The 17,431-nt window shown below is 43.1% G+C and overlaps 2 protein-coding genes across 5 annotated transcripts in view; one reads left to right on the top strand and one right to left on the bottom strand.

Annotated features, from left to right (window-relative positions):
• Nucleotides 1-1,566: 1,566 nt before the first annotated feature.
• Nucleotides 1,567-9,499, top strand: ZBTB2 (zinc finger and BTB domain containing 2). Of its 2 annotated transcripts, none has more exons than XM_053382169.1 (3): nucleotides 1,567-1,929; nucleotides 5,813-5,995; nucleotides 6,487-9,499. In XM_053382169.1, exons 2-3 carry the CDS (start codon nucleotides 5,823-5,825, stop codon nucleotides 7,850-7,852), a joined length of 1,539 nt encoding a protein of 512 aa, XP_053238144.1. In that variant the 5' UTR covers nucleotides 1,567-1,929; nucleotides 5,813-5,822; the 3' UTR covers nucleotides 7,853-9,499. The 2 variants fall into 2 exon arrangements, with proteins under 2 accessions (XP_053238144.1, XP_053238143.1); XM_053382168.1 differs by having other exon boundaries at nucleotides 1,569-1,896.
• A 2,670-nt stretch (nucleotides 9,500-12,169) lies between these two features.
• Nucleotides 12,170-17,431, bottom strand: part of AKAP12 (A-kinase anchoring protein 12) — a 58,300-nt gene continuing 53,038 nt past the window's right edge. For all 3 annotated transcript variants that reach the window (XM_053382160.1, XM_053382161.1, XM_053382163.1), the window contains one exon: nucleotides 12,170-16,056. The gene's annotated coding sequence lies outside the window, so the exon portion shown is untranslated. The remainder of the gene's footprint in view (nucleotides 16,057-17,431) is intronic.

The following is a 17,431-nucleotide window of genomic DNA, read 5'->3' as shown; positions in this document are numbered from 1 at the left end:
TTAATTTCAAGCCTTTTCAGATCCATTGAACTTATATAATAAAATTAGTGGTATCAAAGAAATGCAAATATTATGTATTAAACATGTATGTACAATGGAGCCTGACACTCCATAACAAAACATTATTAGAACTCCTTTGCCTATGGCAGTTTTAAAACTCCACATCAACTTTCTGGAACCAACAAAAAATAGCTACACACAACAGAACTACACAAAACAGAATCTTCAATTTTAAATCCCATGGGCTCCTTACATTTTCTAACAAATAACTTTTTTCTCTAACAGCAAGCTTCCAGTAAATACATAAGTGCAGATAGAACAGTTTATTAGATCCTAGTTTGATTAAAATTTAGTAAGTAAAATATTCTGCAACCTTTTCTCTTAATATCATTACAACGTAATATTTGTAACACCTAGCATTGTAGATGTTTGAAGCTTAACAGGAAAGGCAGTGTACAGCTACAGATCATACAGAAGAACACAAATAGCCTGTCTAAGTTGTTACACGAAGCAATTCAGGGAACAAAAGCAAATTCAGCAATTTTTAAGTATTCCAGACCCATGCCTCAACATGACTGGGGGAAAATATCATATGTATTATAGCTGCAATCCTACATACTGAGAACTCACTACTGCAATCGCATTTCTTTCTATCTTCAGATATAAGGACACCTATTATTCAAAGCACTAGCAAGCAGAAGCATATTCACTTTGGGGCAGATGATGCCATTTATAGATTAGGTTAATTCTCATATGCACTATTGTTATTTGGATTTCTCTCCTTTTTTAAAAACACAAAAGGCCACTCAGCAAGTTCTTTTTTTTTTACTGCAGTTCTAGAGTCTCAGCACTCCAGTCGTGAACTGACATTTGACTACTGCCACAAAGCATCGAAGCAATAGCCACATGTAATCAAAACATTTCAACAGGTGCCAAGCCAAATGCATGTATTTTTGTACCGATTGTGGCCTATATATCTATACTGCCAACTATGGCATAGTACTTTTTCAGTTACTTATGACACCACTGGATCCCTTTTTTAAAGGGTTAACTCTCATCTTCAAGCCTTTTCCTCAGTACAACTGCTGATTGCTGATACATTCAAAAAATTACGTATTATCTGGCCCACCATAAACACCTACAAAAATGCACTGAAGAGTAAGCATATTTTATATTCTAAGCAAGGCTTAAGTAGCCACTTAAAATTGCATATTATAAATATTGTAGTGCCAATTCAATCCTTTGAAAATAAATAAACCTCACGTTAAAAATAGTATTGGTCATTAACCCTAGCTGCTGTAGCTCTCCCCCCATCGCACCTTTACTTTCTTACCCTCAAATAAGCGTATCTTATTTTTGTTTTGGCCACCTCGTGGCAATTCCCTCCCTCCTATAACTGCTCGGGGGAGAGAACATCGCATGGAGCGAATGTTTGAAGATGCAGTTCTCGCTCCAGTACGCCGCCTATGTCGGTGCATTACACCCCAAAGCAGCCACAGCCGACAGGCCCGGCTTCGTTTTTCCCTCTCTCCCCGCCGTCGCAAAAGAGCGCCCGCCCGCCCCGAGCCCGGTGCGGCCTGCGCTTGCTGCTCGCTGGAAGCGGCGCGCGAAAAGGCGAGGCGAGGCGGGCGGGGAAGGAGGCGAGGGGGGAGGGGTGGCTCCTGCTGCTGTTGCCGCCACAGCGCTCGTCGCCGCCTCCCCTCCCCCTCCTCTCTGCCTCTCTCCCCGGCGGGGGCTCCTCGCCACAGCCTCTCTGCTCCGCTCTCGGTCATGTGACCCTAACGTAACCGGACAGGAAAAGCCGCCGCCGCCGCCGTCTCCGACTCCGTTGTTGCTGCTGCTACTGCTGGGCGCGCGCCGAGGCGGCGGCGGGGGCTCCCGGAGAGCGCGAGCCAGGTGAGCTCCGTCTGCCCCCCCTACATACACAAGGTGAATCGGGGCGGCGGGGGGGGGGGGAAGCGTGAGCGGCGGCGGCGGAGGAGGCCGAGGCGTCCGGCTGCTCCCCCACCCCGCTCCATGCCCACCATTGTGCTGGCGGTTGGGCTAGGCCAGGTCGGGACCCGAAAGGAGGGAAAGGGCGGCCCGAGCCCCTGAGGGGGATTTCGCGACTAACCGGCGGCCGCCTCGAGACGGTGGAGGCTGCTGCCCCCCCCCCGGGGTCGGCGGGTGGGAAGGTCGCCCGGTCAGGACCCGAGGGGGGGGGATTTCTGCTCCCACCAGCCCCTGGCCCGCGGGGTCAGCGTGAGCTGGGCTCGGTTCGGGCCCCTGGGCGCCTGCTTTCCCCGCTCCCTCCGGTCTCCCTCCCTCCCTCCCTCGGAGCCGCCGAGCTACGCAGCGGCCTTCCCCGCTTTTTCTCTCACCAGCGGCAGCAGCAGCAGCAGCAGCCCGGCCTAGAGAGGGGGGAGGGGCGGGCGCTGAGGCAGCCGCGCGGAGCGGGAAAGGGAGGGGGAGGGAGGGAGCGAGAAGGAGGGAGGGCGGGGGGGTTGATGGTGGGCGGCTCCGTCTGCGTCTCTTCAGCAGCCTAGGCGGCCCTGGCGACAGCGGCGGATCCCGTCTCTCGCGCGCCTTAGGCGCCGCAGCTCGCTCGCTCGCGCTGCTTACGTCGCCTCGCGCCGCCGTCCGTCCTCGCGTACGCCCCGCCCCCCTCCGGGAGCTGCGTGTACGCGCACGTGGAGACCTCGCGTCGCCGAGGGGAGGGGGAGGGAGGGCAGGGGGCGTGGCGTAGGCGGAGCTGCGGCTGCGAAAGCTCGGGGGCGCGCGCGATGGCTGCGGCGGCTTTCGCTTTGCCTGTCCTCTTTCCCCCGCCCGCCCACCGACGGGCAGCCAATAGGAAACGCCGTCAGCGCAGGCACCCCGTGATTCACCGCGGGAAGCGCCGGGTGAGGAGCTAAAAGGAAGGTTGCGGCGCTCCTCCACTATTGGTTGCTCTTGATTTCTCTCCGTCCGGCTGTCGCCTATGAGCGCCGCCTCGGAGTCTCGCTGGCTCTTGTGGGTTGTTTAGAGAAGGAGCCGCACGGTCTGCTTCCTTGCCGAGCGAGCAGCCGCTTAGTTTGCAAAATGCTACTTTCCCCGCTTCCTTCCTGGCCGGGATGTAGACGGGATTTGCCACTTTTATTCGGCGCCTTAAAGCTCTTAAGTGTTTTATTTCGATAATTTCTGTTTGCGCGCAGTAGCAGACGAACCAGGATCACAACCACAAGAGCCTCAAATTTTTATTTAGTGCCCCAAACCCAATGTCCTGGTCATCTTGGACTGAAAAACAAATCCGTTAAAGGGGGATATTTAACTTTTAAGTTATCACCAGATTCCCTGGGACTCCTTTGTTTTAAATCCAAGTGTTTCAGGTCTGTACATTGGAATAGCAATGTTGTTGTGGTTTAGTGGCGTCCGACTCTTTGTGACCCCATGGACCAGAGCACGCCAGGCACTCTTGTCTTCCACTTCCTCCCGCAGCCTGGTCAAACTCAGGTTCGTAGCTTTGAGAACACTATCCAACCATCTCGTCCTCTGTCGTCCCCTTCTCCTTGTGCCCTCAATCTTTCCCAACATCAGGGTCTATTCCAGGGAGTCTTCTCTTCTCATGAGGTGGCCAAAGTATTGGAGCCTCAGCTTCAGGATCTGTCTTTCCAGTGAGAACTCATTTGCATATAACACTTAATCCAAGCATCTGAGATTCACACCATAAAAATACAATATAATTTTAAAAAAAACACATAAAAACAACAAAACCCTTCCCTTCCACAAACACATTTAAAAGAGTATAGGATGTTAAATAGCCAAAGGCATGGTGGAAGACTAATGTTGTTGTCTGGCGAGAAAAGACCTATTTTTGTGTTGCTGCCCTCTGGACATCTTGTGGAGGAGGCACTTGAAGAAGATCCTTAGAAGATAATCTGCGGGTCCGGGTAGGTTCATATGGAAAGAGGCAGTCCTTGAGGTATTGTGGTCTTGAGCCATTTACGGCTTTATAGGTCAAAATCAACACTTTGAATTGGACCTGGAAACTAAGTGGCAGCCAGTACAGTCAGGCAAGGAGTGGTGTAATAAGCTACAACCATTGCCCCGGTGAGCAACTTGGCCACGGGATACTGTTAATACTCTGGGGTGCAAGACAGCCTAAAAATCCAGATCAAGCTAGTGCCATAATTTAATTAAGGTTTGATGTGTTTAATTTGGCTTGCGTTACAAATTATGTGCCGTGGGAAGTGATGTATTCTAAGCATCAATAATTACTGTGGGTAAGCCACTAATTAAATTAGGCAGTTTTCTGAAGTTGTGTATCAGGTCAGTAATGCTAGCCAATCAACAAGTGTTGATTGAAAAGACTAATTTCCTTGTTTAGGTGAAGGAGGGGGAGGGGCATAGACCATTTGAAGTTCAAAGCCTCAAAAGAGATGTGTGAAAAGTTAATCCCCTTTGAGGTAGGTAAAAGGTAACGGTAAAGGACCCCTTGGCAGTTAAGTCCAGTCAAAGGCGACTATGGGGTTGAGGTCAAGGGAGCCAGCGTTTGTCCACAGACAGCTTTCCGGGTCATGTGGCCAGCAGGACTAAACCGCTTCTGGCGCAACAGAACACTGTGACAGAAACCAGAGCGCACAAAAACACTGTTTACCTTCCCGCCACAGCGGTATCTATATATCTCTTGCACTGGTGTTCTCGCCCCTGCTAGGTTGGCAGGAGCTAGGACAGAGCAACGGGAGCTCACCCTGTCGTAGGGATTCGAACTGCCAACCTTCTGATCAGCAAGCCCAAGAGGCTCAGTACCACAGTACCATCCATGTCCCTTTGAGGTAATTAGCTTTAGCATAGCAAAGGAGGGACCAGAGCTGAGGCTAGGAAAGAAGCTATGAGGTTAGGGCTGGACTGATGTACCGTATTTTTCACTCTATAAGACGCACCAGACCACAAGACGCACCTAGTTTTTGGAGGAGGAAAACAAGAAAAAAAATATTCTGAATCTCAGAAGCCAGAACAGCAAGAGTGATCACTGCTCAGTGAAAGCAGCAATCCCTCTTGCTATTCTGGCTTCTGGGATAGCTGCGCAGCCTGCATTCGCTCCATAAGACGCACACACATTTCCCCTTACTTTTTAGGAGGGAAAAAGTGAGTCTTATAGAGCAAAAAATACGGTAATCAGGAAGTAGAAAGGAACTGCTAAGCTATGTTGTGCCCTGCAGTGCAAGATAGGCTGAAGAGAAAAGATGGTGCTGAGCTTATTGTTGTTGCTGCTATGGAATAAGCTGACATGTTTTGGGCTGCTGCTGCTGCTGCCAACTTCCCATTGTAGGCTCCAGGTTGTATATACAGTATGTGTAAATAAACCCGCTTAACATCATGAAAGAAGGATGGAGCTCTGTAGAGGCACTGGCTGGGTCCACAGTTTCCCCCTCTTCGTGTTTTTTTGCGCACGCACACACACATCATAGTCAGGTCAAAAATTATGAAACCAGTATCATGATATGGACTTCAAACTGGTTTTGGACAATATATTGCCCAGCCCTAGTGACATTACACCACCTGTAACCTCTGCCTCCCAACTCTGCTATATACCCTGAGCTCAGGAACAGGGTCAATCACTGGCCATTGTCTGGTAATTGCACCTTGATTGCACTTTTCCCCAGGGCAATTTCCTAATGTTGGGCATGTTCCCGTCAATACTTCAAATATTATCTAAATTTTACCATTTATTAATTTCTAACATTCACTAGCCCTAGCAGTTATGGGTGCCCTTTTATCCCCAAATTCTGTTTACCCCAGATCTGTAACAGTATGTTTGAGGAAATTGTTTTAAAAAAGTATATTTGCTTTACAGAATTTAAAAGATGGATTTAGCCAACCATGGACTGATTCTTCTGCAGCAGCTCAATGCTCAACGGGAGTTTGGTTTCCTGTGTGACTGTACAGTTGCTATTGGTGATGTTTACTTCAAGGCACACAAATCTGTCCTTGCCTCTTTTTCCAACTATTTCAAGATGCTGTTTGTTCATCAAAGCAGGTACAGAAGTTATAAAATAATACACTTTAAAAATGGTATTTAGTTAAGGTAAAATAGTCTGAAGGAATTAGAAAGTGTTAAGGCAGCCTAATGTGAGTTGCTTTATAAATCACAATAACTAAACATCCAGCTTCATCCACAAATCAGTTAACCCGATTACAGTGCTAATCCTGTGGATTTCACTCCTAACTAGTTTGTGGATCAAGTTCATGAACTGCTGCCCTGAAGGTATATATTCTGGAATAAATTAGATCACATTTTGCATATATATATATATATATATATATATATATATATATATATATAGCAATATTGCAGCAGTAGAAGTAATGCCTAAACCATGATAACAGATTTATTTTATTTATATGAACATGTCTAGGATTGCATTCTTGTATACTTAAAATTGTGCACTTAGTTGTATACTTAGATTTTTGTAATCCTTCGGAAGCATTTTATCTTCCTCTTTAATACTGTTTTGAAATTTCTTTCAGTGAATGTGTCCGTTTGAAGGCAACTGACATACAGCCAGATATTTTCAGCTATCTCTTACATTTGATGTACACTGGAAAAATGGCACCTCAGCTCATAGATCCTGTTCGATTGGAGCAAGGAATAAAGTTTCTGCATGCGTTCCCGCTTATTCAAGAGGCTAGCCTTGCCAGTCAAGGAAACTTTACACACCCGGAGCAGATTTTTCCATTGGCATCTTCATTATACGGTATTCAGATTGCGGATCACCAGGCAAGAAATTCCACAAAAGCAGCCGCCACAACTGACAAACCTGTTCGAGGACCAAGGCCACAGTCATCAAGAGCAAATCAAGAACAGATGCATGAAGCCACCCAACTGTCACAGATACCACCACCACCGCTGCCTCAAGTGCCCCCAACAAATATGTCCACTTCAGACCCATTACAGCCTCCACTGTCTCCTGAACTGGTTTCTACTGCTCCTCATCCTTCTCCTCCAGGTGATGAAAACAACATGGAAGCCTCCTCCTCAGATGATCAGCCTGCTTCTCTCACAATTGCGCACGTCAAGCCAAGCATTATGAAAAAGAACGGAAGCTTCCCCAAATACTATGCTTGTCACCTCTGCGGTCGGCGATTCAATTTGCGAAGTAGTTTGCGTGAGCATCTCCAGATTCACACAGGGGTGCCTTTCTCATCAAGCCAGCACGGGGAAAGTAGCGTTCCTTTATCTCTTTGTAATAACGCTCCTGAAAAAGATTCTATGGAAGTTGCTGAAGCTGGAATGATTAGCGATAGCGAGCTGCAGCAGATCTCGGATTCACCCATCATTGATGGACAACCGCAGGCTGAAACACCACCACCCTCTGACATTGCTGACATAGACAACTTGGAGCAAGCAGATCAAGAAAGGGAAGTTAAAAGGCGGAAGTACGAGTGTTCCATTTGTGGGCGCAAATTTATTCAGAAAAGCCACTGGAGGGAGCACATGTACATTCATACTGGCAAGCCTTTCAAGTGCAGCACCTGTGACAAAAGCTTCTGCCGGGCCAATCAAGCTGCTCGACATGTATGTCTAAACCAAAGCATGGACACCTACACCATGGTGGACAAGCAGACTCTGGAGCTTTGTACTTTTGAGGAAGGCAACCAAATGGACAACATGTTGGTACAGACCAACAAACCCTATAAATGCAACTTGTGTGACAAAACGTTCTCCACGCCTAATGAAGTCGTCAAACATTCGTGCCAAAGTCAGAACTCTGTCTTTACTCTAGACGAGGATAGATCCATTTTGCTAGGTGGTGGAGATGCTGAAACCACAGAGAGTGACCATTCGGTCTTAGACTCTATCAAAAAAGAACAGGAAGCAGTGTTGTTAGACTGACTGTGAGGCTCATATCATTCTTATTTTTTAAGAAAACAGTTTGTCTTACTCATTTTTACTAAACCAATCCTCCTCCCCTCCCCACAACCATAACTGCACTGACATGGAAGGAAGTCTGGCTCTGTTCCTTTTCCCAGCAAAAGTATAAAATTAATAAAGGGTGTTGTATCACATTATAACAATTGATTTTAACCAAGAAGAAAATGTATAAGGGTAACTCAGCTAACTATGTGAATAATGCTAAAATGCATCTGTAACATACTCTAAGCGAGTTCTAAGACTGTTTCTATATATATATATACTTGAATGCAGTGAGATGCAATGTGAGAAGAAGACAGAAAGGAAACTAAACATGTTCATTAAACTACAATATTTTCTCTCAACAAATAGCATTTTGAGGGAATACCGAAGATACAAAATTCTCACGGTTACACACCTATAAGCTGTGTAAAGTTGTCATTTTACAAAAGCTTGGAAATTCCCTTAATGAACCAAGAACACTATTTTAATCCACATGATTATTGTCAAGTGTTTGTTTCCAGGTAACTTCATTGACATTATGTCCATTAAAAATGTATTATTAAGGCTTGACTCCAAGCGCAGTGACTTGGTAGTCAACCCCACTAACTGCAGTGGGACTTAAAACTTCCAGATAAATGTGTTTAGGACCAGATTTTGCTAAAATAGCAGTAATAATGTGATGGCAATCGTTTTATATGCATAAAAATGTATGTATGTGTGTGTATGTACTTCAGGTAAATGCAGGTAAAATGTGTGCATGCACCCTTTCCAAACTGGCCACTGCTTGTAACGTCTCACAAATTGGTCCTTTTTAAAAGCATATTTACATTTGAATTGGTACAGGGTGTATGCATTTTTTTTTATCCTGCTGACCAGTAATTGATAATGATTAACAGTGCTATCACCCAAAACGTGAAGGAAATCAGAGATTAGAAGAATTGTACATAGTGAGCCCTGTGCTAAATGTGGGAATAATAGATTTGAGCCTTTATAGTGTAACTGAAAAAGGAAAAACATTGTGGCTTTTTTATTTTATCAAAGCAGCAATCTGAGTTTATGTGATTAACGTAGGAATTAAGGGAAAGGAAATCTGGTCTTAAATAATATTTAGCTACTGGCATCCTCTTGTAACATAGCAAATGGTATAATGATGAAACTGTATCATGGTTGGTTTTTAAGTAACAGTGCAACATTGAGTGGAAAGCTATATATTCTTTATGTTCCTTCAATTTGGGCACCAGTCACAAGTGCAAAAAAATAAATAAAGGGGACACAGTGTACATTCAAGTTTCTGCTCTGGATAGTACCGTATGCAAATTTAAAATCAAGTTGCTGATTTTTATCTTTTTAATATATAAATATAATAATATTCTCCAATAGTATAAATAACCTAAGAGGAGGGAGTCCATTGAAAGGTCAATTGTCCTGGTGGGAAAGTTTCAAGAAACAGAGGCATTCCACCAGAAATGGGGGCAGTGTGTGTTTGATGGGGGAGAGAGGCAGATACAAATCTGCTTTTGTATACATGTTTTATTTGAGTATCATCCTATTTTGTGTCTAGTTATGTTTTCCAGTTTGTAAGTTTTTATACATTATTTTATGGAATAAAAAAGGTATAAAATAAAATTTGATTTTTGTCAAGTCAAAGGTGATTGAATGTGAGCTGATCATATGTACATGCTGTGCAGATCTTAGAAATGGACTCAACATGCAGCACGAGGCTGTTGGGGGCCAAAGCAGCAGGAACAACTGATGTGGGAAACGTGTGTGTTTGCGAGGGGAAAGTCTATGCAGTTCGCGATCATGGGCCTCTTATGTCCCCAAATTAAGGCCTGTCACTGCACAGCCATTCTGGAAAGGGACACACTGAATGTAACTGTTCTGTCACGGGCCTGTGCTTGCATCAGATCAAGCGTGTGAAGGGATAGAATCGAACTATAAGGCTTTCTCTTTAAAAAATAGAAGGACTAGAGGTAAGCATGTTCTTAAATAGTTATCAGATTTCATGACTGCAGCTCAGAGTCCACAAAGAAAAAACATGTAGTCGCCATGTTTAAACCAGGTTCCTGATCCAGGAAGCTGCATGTGAAGACCTATACACAGAGTGTATCCCCACTGTTCCTACCCTTTACTCCATTATCGTTTGTTTGGACCCCAGAAATTTAAAAAGCACACTGCCTCACACTCGTGACAGAGCCCCACTCCAGAAAATGTCAAAGCTAGCCTGTGTGCGCGCTATACCAATTCAGACTACAAGGACATGTGTTGCATGTTTAAACCAAGCTCCCTTTGGGTACAACAGGGAATAAGGGGCTAGTCGAGCCCCTTCCTTGCTGTGCTATTTATAGGAAATAATTTACAAAGTGGCGCAATAAAATACATGTTTTGCCACCTGCAATTTCAAGTGGTACAGGTTGGCTGTTCACCATAAGGGGCTACTCAGACCCACACAGCCTCACTGAAGTCAGTGGCACAAATTACTTGCTGCCTATTAAATTCCAGGCTCCATTTAATTTATAAAGTGCTGGCATTAACCTTCACAGCTCTGTAAAGAGTTTGGGGCCTGGCTAATTAGAAAGATCACCTGTACCTCGAGGCACCTAACCTTTTAATCACCTCTGGTTCACTGGTGAAAGAAGTTAAGTTGGTACCATGATGGCTATATATCTGGAATGCCTTCCACAGGCTAATTTGAACCCCCCCTTTTTTTGATGCACTCTAAAAGATTGACTAGAAATATATTTTTTTAAAAAACTCAGAAGTCCCACTGCTTTCAAAGGGTCTTACACCTAGATATATGCAAATGATTGCTACCTAAGGGTTAAATTCAGAGAAAAGCCATGGAAAGGTACTTGTAGACTTCCCCAACCCCCCTTTTTCCCTCCCCAAACCTGTTGGCAGTTCAAGGCACTTGGTGAATGGGGTGGCTTGTGGCACAGTGAAGCTTGTGGAGGCGGTGAAATCTAAAAATCAAATGGGCTACTTAAGAGGAGACACTTTTTGGGGGGGGTGGATTGGGATCAGGGACTGACCACATTCTCAATTTTTCTCTAAATTCAACCCTAAATCACCATTTTAGCTGGATTGGGTCAGTGTACGTTCACCTTTTGGTTCGGTGATATGATTATTCTAATTGTAATGTAATTGCCCTTTTGGCATGTTCATAAAGCTTGCAGAGATTGTACCGAGCATCTCTTGTCAAGTCTATTGAGTTGAAATAGCAGGGTTTGTTATGCGATACCCCACCACACTGTTTCTATTGCAAAAGATGTCTGCATGCATAACGGCAGGATCATGGGCATGCCAAATCCAATTCTTCGTTTATTCTGCATTAATCTAATCTCATTTAATATTTGCTTTGTACTAGTAGGCAGTAAGGACTTGGCTCTCCAAAATCCTTTAGGAATGACAAGCTATTTGAATGACAGTGGATTAAAGGGGAGGAACTAAACTGCATAGAGTGCAAATGTTATTGGGACAGATATTATAAAGACAATACTAATGCAAAACAGAAATGTTTCCATTTCTAGATGTTCACATTCTAAGAACCTAAGCTGCTGCACTGTCCAGAAATATGGATGGGTTACAACTGCTACACCATTGCAGAATTAGCGCAAACACACCAGATGCTCTTCTGCAAGTCTTCAGAATTGCTGAACATGCTCCATTGGTAGCAATTTTCATAAATGAAACAACTGCACAGAATCTTACTGTAGCTGCATTAGTGTGGATCATATGGTGGATTGCTTCAACGCTTGCTGCCAGTGTATATTTAGCAAGGGTTATTTCATGGTTATTTGCAACAATATCATGAATTCTTTCTATGTAATAAAAATGCAGATAATCACCTGACCCTAAATATATGTACATAAAAGCATGTTCCACTGAGAATTTCAGGATTGCAAAAAGCAAGCTATACTAAAATCCCACAACCACAATTTTGTATTACAACCAAAAGGTTTTGGTATTTCCGAGATGCCCAGGCTGCAATTTGGCATTTAAGCAGTAGGGAATTCCATATCTTTATGTGCACCTGAAAATGCTTCTGCAAGTGGTCCTTGTCACAAGCCAAAGCCTGATTTTTCCTTACCCAGTTGGTGCATTCCACCATTTTTTTGGATCAGTGGAGTAATGGTGTTATTTCATGGGCCCCTCAGCTTTCAGGAAAAGATGAATGCTAGTTCCCTGGCTAGAAGTTCTCAAAGTTGCTCTTCCCAGGTACAAATCCCATCAGTGTGATGACAAAGAGACTACAAAGAACAGCAATTATAAGAATGACAAAGGACACAGTGAGCATGAATTGTGTTTGTATTTTATTTAGTCCATGAAAATCTACCTTAAAAACAACATATAAAATCAAAGTATCGGTTAATCCAATACATTGGATTAAGAAGAAACTGCAAAAGCTTGGAGTTGTGGCACAAGCTAAAAGTTTGCAGCCTCGTCTTGAGTATTTCTGAGGCCAAAGCAATACACTGTAACAAAGCAGTATCTGTGTATGGAGACATGCTCCCTGCACCATGGAAAAAAAATCTATTGGTGCTTTTGGTTTTTGGAGACGGGTCAGTTAAAAGCAGAAATATTGGTAATGTGATTTGTGTTCTTTGCATTGCTTAGAAAGGCCCTAGATCAGTATTTTTTTTAAAAAAACCAAGCAAGAACTAAGCGCTTGTTCCCCAACTTCTAGCCAGGTAATTTACATTGTGATTACTAGGTTTTATTTAAATGTTTAGATAACTTTACATATTTATTAACAGCCTCAGAGCTATAAAGATTAGAACCAGGATAACATAGGCCATGCCATTGTTTTATTATTATTATTTAGCTTGTTGCAGCTACTGCAATATGGCTTTCCATACACACGTTACATTTCACAGCGGGTTTTCCATTTGCTTAGCACTGTAAAACAGGGCTGTGAAATTCACAGGCCATGTTTTGTGGCCTGCCGGGTGTGAGATAAAACTTCTTTCAAGGTCCCCTTCGGCTATGAAAGGTTCATCAAGCATCTACTAAACCCATGGCTGGTAGGCCACATGAAGTTCAGGGACAATGACTTTGACAGACTTGTTGTAAAGCACACAATGAAAGTGATCAAAATAGCATTTGGCAATCAGAACAAACTTTCTAATTCATACTCTAACTGGGGAAGCTGCCACTAAGGTGGGAGAGAACCAAAGATTCCCCCAAATAATTTTGGAACACACGTTACTGAATGTTTTACACATTTGTACACATTGTAGACACACACATGGAATACATCTAACTGATCCACAAACAAGCGCCTACCTGTATTTTTTTCTTCTTCTTGGAGGCCGTTGAGCTTTAACCAATACTTTTTAAAGTTTCCATTTTGCACTGAATAAACTAAACTTTCTTACAAATTCATTCATATCAAGAAGTTCGTATCTTATCACACTAAGTCCAGAAGGAGGCACGTGCTAACTTGTGTACATACATACACCACCTACTTTTCAGGGAGACAGATTGCTGCGGTGCTATTCACCAGCTCACTGTTTTGATTAGTAAAGAGGCCTCATGGACTAGCACCCACTAGGAGTGAAAGGGTTACTGGTTTTGATTATTCTCTTCTACCCTGTCTTACAAATGTAAGACACATTTATCCCAAACTTGATCCAAACTGAACAAGCAAACTGCTCACAAAAGTGGTGTGATGGGGGGGGGGAGGCCATCATTTTGGAGAAAAGTTAGCAGATACATGGAAAGTCTTCAATTGATGGGCCTAGGGAGGTGGGTTGGGAGAGAATACCTCGCCACTATTACACCGTGTGTACTAGCTGCAATCAAGAGACAGAGATGGAGGAGGCTTACTAGCAAGCAGCTGTCATCTGTTCTGGCAGCACTGCTCAAATAGCTGCCAGTAAAGAGATGGGGGAACCCACCCACCGCAATTTACTATTCAGTACTTCCTGGCCAAACTCATGGGCTAATTTGAAAGCTAAACAATTATCCAGGCTGCCAGTTTGGCAACTCTGTAATCCAAAAGGGTTCAATGATTATACCAAAATGATGTTATTATTTCTTGCACTGTGACACCAGTGGATCTTCGTCAGCGAAGGTAGTAATTGAAACTGAAAGAACGGCTGTAGATACCGTACATGTTTAAAGAATGGCCACTCACCTTCCTTATCTACCTAGCTATTTAAAATTATTTCAGTTATATTTTGAAACAAACTGATGTATTAGTGTTTCACTTTTCTAATGTTCAAAGAAACCCTGTTGTCTTTATACCTTTTAAGAGGGTTTATAAAAAGCATTGTTCCATTTTTAATTTTCATAAATCGGCTACTTCATCGCAGAACTGCAAATTTTGCCAATACACTGAGAACATTGCATATTATTATTTTGCATTTTATTAGCAGAGCTGTTCCAGGTAGGTTAGATGAATTTTAAAAAATTCACAACTTTCCATATTCTATTTGAAGAAAGGCAGTATTGTTAGCTAAAAGTATTTCTAAGCTACATTATGCATACAGCAACCACTAGATGGTACTATTAGACCAGTGACATTTTTCTTTCTTTACTCATTGTGCAGCTCCCCAAAGGTCTTATTTGGCTCACTTAGATAATTTTCAAATAAATTACTATACATGTAGGACAATGAGGCTGCTGAGCCATGCAAGACACAGCTGAGACAGGTACGAAGGCTACAAAGTGCAATATAACTTGACCTTCTAGGCATGTTTGGTGTCTAGAAGATCAAACACTAGATGCTTTGAATATTTTAATTATCTTTCAATTATTTAGCATTTCAAGCCTGCCCAGTTTTATGCACAACCTATACTGACCAGTACTAAACTCTGCAATTCTCCATTAACGAAACAGAAGAGTGACTCCTGCTCAACGTTTCCTAAATTGTGGGGCTTTTAAAATTATTAATTAAGAGCACAAAGCTCAGTATAAGCCAAATTTTTGTTTAAATCACTTTTCAGAAATCAGAGTTTTCTAAATGTACGCAAGCATAATGAAATATACTTTCCTACTGAGGGGACACACATATAGAGCAAACATAATCCTTTACTCATCAAAAACTTTTTGAAAATAAATTGTCTTACTTCATGACATGGATGTTCCAAAAACAGGAGAGTATTAAATGCTACACTAAAAATTGAACCATCTTTATTTTTCTTGATAGCTTCAAACCAGTTCAGCATTTGCCTAAAGTTATGATGGTATGACAGTTTCTTAAATGGACTAAGGGAAGGCTGAAGAAACATTGATGGGGCTATCTATTTGTCTGGCTTCTAAAGACTTTCCACTTTCCCTTAGAATTAAACTGTACTCAGATAAATGTGAAAGTCAGTGCAGACTTAGGAAGGCTTAAGTACACTGAAATCTTTCTTTTTAAGTACGCCTAACTCTCCATTTGAATGTAACTGACATATTTTCAACACACAATGCCATAGTGCCATGCTTATAAAAGGTGGTGGAAAATAAAGTCCTGTTTAGTAAACCAGTAACACAACTATTCCAAAGCAAAACTATGCCTTTTGAGTATGACTTGTACCAAATCAAGACCCAATACAACATTGAACATGGTTCTCACACCATTCTACACCATGGAAAGCCAATGCAAATGTATTCTGATCTATCTGTGGCCAACTGTAGCTCACTCACAATTCTTCCCTATTGGTCACATATTTTGTTTCTTTACTGGGTGAGACAAGTGAGATCATTTTCTTTCGTTCTCTTTTTCTTTCTTTCTTTGTCTTTTTCTTTCCACATATAAAGAGGAGGAAATATACATTAAAATCGGATTTTGCTTGAAGATATACACATAAATACACAAAGAATTACAATCCAGTTTTGGAAGCACTGATAAAATGGGGAGCTTAAAAGATGCCAACTTCCTTCCCAGGTTAAGGTATGGACGTCATTTCAGCAAAAGTTAACACTTTCTGCCCCCCACTCCAACTCATCAGCAAAAAAATATAAAAGAATATTGTGAAGAGCAAGTGTTGACAATCAATAGTAAAAGACGACGGTTCAAGCTCCTGATGGTATCTCAGGATTGTCAGGTATATTTCTCAGAATGACATCAGACATCTGTTCTCTGTTCCAAATCAGTGACCTTCAACCCAATTAAACAGAATCCATTATCTTCTGCTGCTGCTGCTGCTTCAGGAACTGGTCCCTCCAAATATAAAGACACAACTTTTCCAGAACTGTGGAAACAGAAGTAAAGAAAAATCAACAAAATCTTGCAGCCCGAGCCTTTTATCCAGAGTGATGGCAGTACCATCATATTATAATGGAATTTTTTCTATGCACATCATGAACCAAATCTAGATGCCACATCAATGGAAGCAGTCAGTAGTTAAGCATGATGCTGCTATGCAGCGGCTGGCAACAGTGGCACTATGTGGGAAACTGCCCAGGCTGGAGATGACTCAGTCATAAGCCCTTAAAGGCAGGACAGACTAACTGTTCACCAACCTAAGATAGCATTAAAAAGGGGCTAACGGTGTGTTTTTCAGCTTGGAAAAGTTAGCAAAATCTCATGATATAAGCAGCGTACAATGGTACCTCGGGTTACATACACTTCAGGTTACAGACTCCGCTAACCCAGAAATAGTACCTTGGGTTAAGAACGTTGCTTCAGGATGAGAACAGAAATCGTGCTCCAGCGGCGTGGCGGCAGCAGGAGGCCCCATTAGCTAAAGTGGTGCTTCAGGTTAAGAACAGTTTCAGGTTAAGAACGGACCTCCGGAATGAATTAAGTACTTAACCCAAGGTACCACTGTAATTTATTCCTGCCTCCAGCACCCAGCTATAAGGCCGGGCTTCCTCAACCTCTGCCCTCCAGATGTTTTGAGACTACAATTCCCATCATCCCTGACCACTGGTCCTGCTAGCTAGGGATCATGGGAGTTGTAGGCCAAAAACATCTGGAGGGCCGAGTTTGAGGAAGCCTGTATAAGGCTGAATTGTTAACCTTCCCTTGCAGTGGTGCAAAGGTGGGGAACCTGTGACCATCCAGATGTTGGACTACAACCCTTACTTGGTATTTCACCATGCTGGCTGAAACTGAAGGAACTGAAGTCCAATAACATCTGGACAACCACAGGTTCATCTTCCCTGCAGTAGTCGGTAAGCAAAAGAAGCAGGCAAGCAGTGATAGCTTTAACCGGTGTTTTGATTTGTCCAATAGTTTGCTTGTGCTCTAAGCACAGCTGAGGAATATGCGGTTGACTCCTCTTTTTACATTAAGAAACCTATTGGGAGGTAGCCAGGAACAGCCTTGGCTGCTATCTCACTGGATCTGGTTATTGTGCCAGAGAGGACGTGGTTTGGCTGCAGGAACAGCCTGAAGATGCTGACTCAGCTCCCACCTGCATATAAGGCAATATGTGGGATGGCAGAGGAGAGGCAAGCACACATAGCAGCAAATACAGGCCCAGCCACAGCAGATAAGATTTAAGGTGGGGGCAGCTAAAACAGCATTGTGAGTGGAGCAACTACATGGTGTTGGTCACTGGATGTATCCTAGGGAGAGGGAAAAGTGTATTTTAAAAAAGTTTGGGTAGCGATTAAAACTGT

The sequence above is a fragment of the Podarcis raffonei genome, chromosome 3, assembly GCF_027172205.1.
Source record: "Podarcis raffonei isolate rPodRaf1 chromosome 3, rPodRaf1.pri, whole genome shotgun sequence".
In the NCBI taxonomy this organism is placed as follows: Eukaryota; Metazoa; Chordata; class Lepidosauria; order Squamata; family Lacertidae; genus Podarcis; species Podarcis raffonei.
Note: the sequence above shows the minus strand (reverse complement) of the source record. Positions and strands in the feature narration are given on the sequence as shown.

Coding starts and splice junctions, on each gene's coding strand:
- ZBTB2 (XM_053382169.1), top strand. CDS start 5,823: ATGGATTTAGCCAACCATGGACTGATTCTTCTGCAGCAGCTCAATGCT. Junction 5,996..6,486: donor CTGTTTGTTCATCAAAGCAG/GTACAGAAGTTA, acceptor AATTTCTTTCAG/TGAATGTGTCCGTTTGAAGG.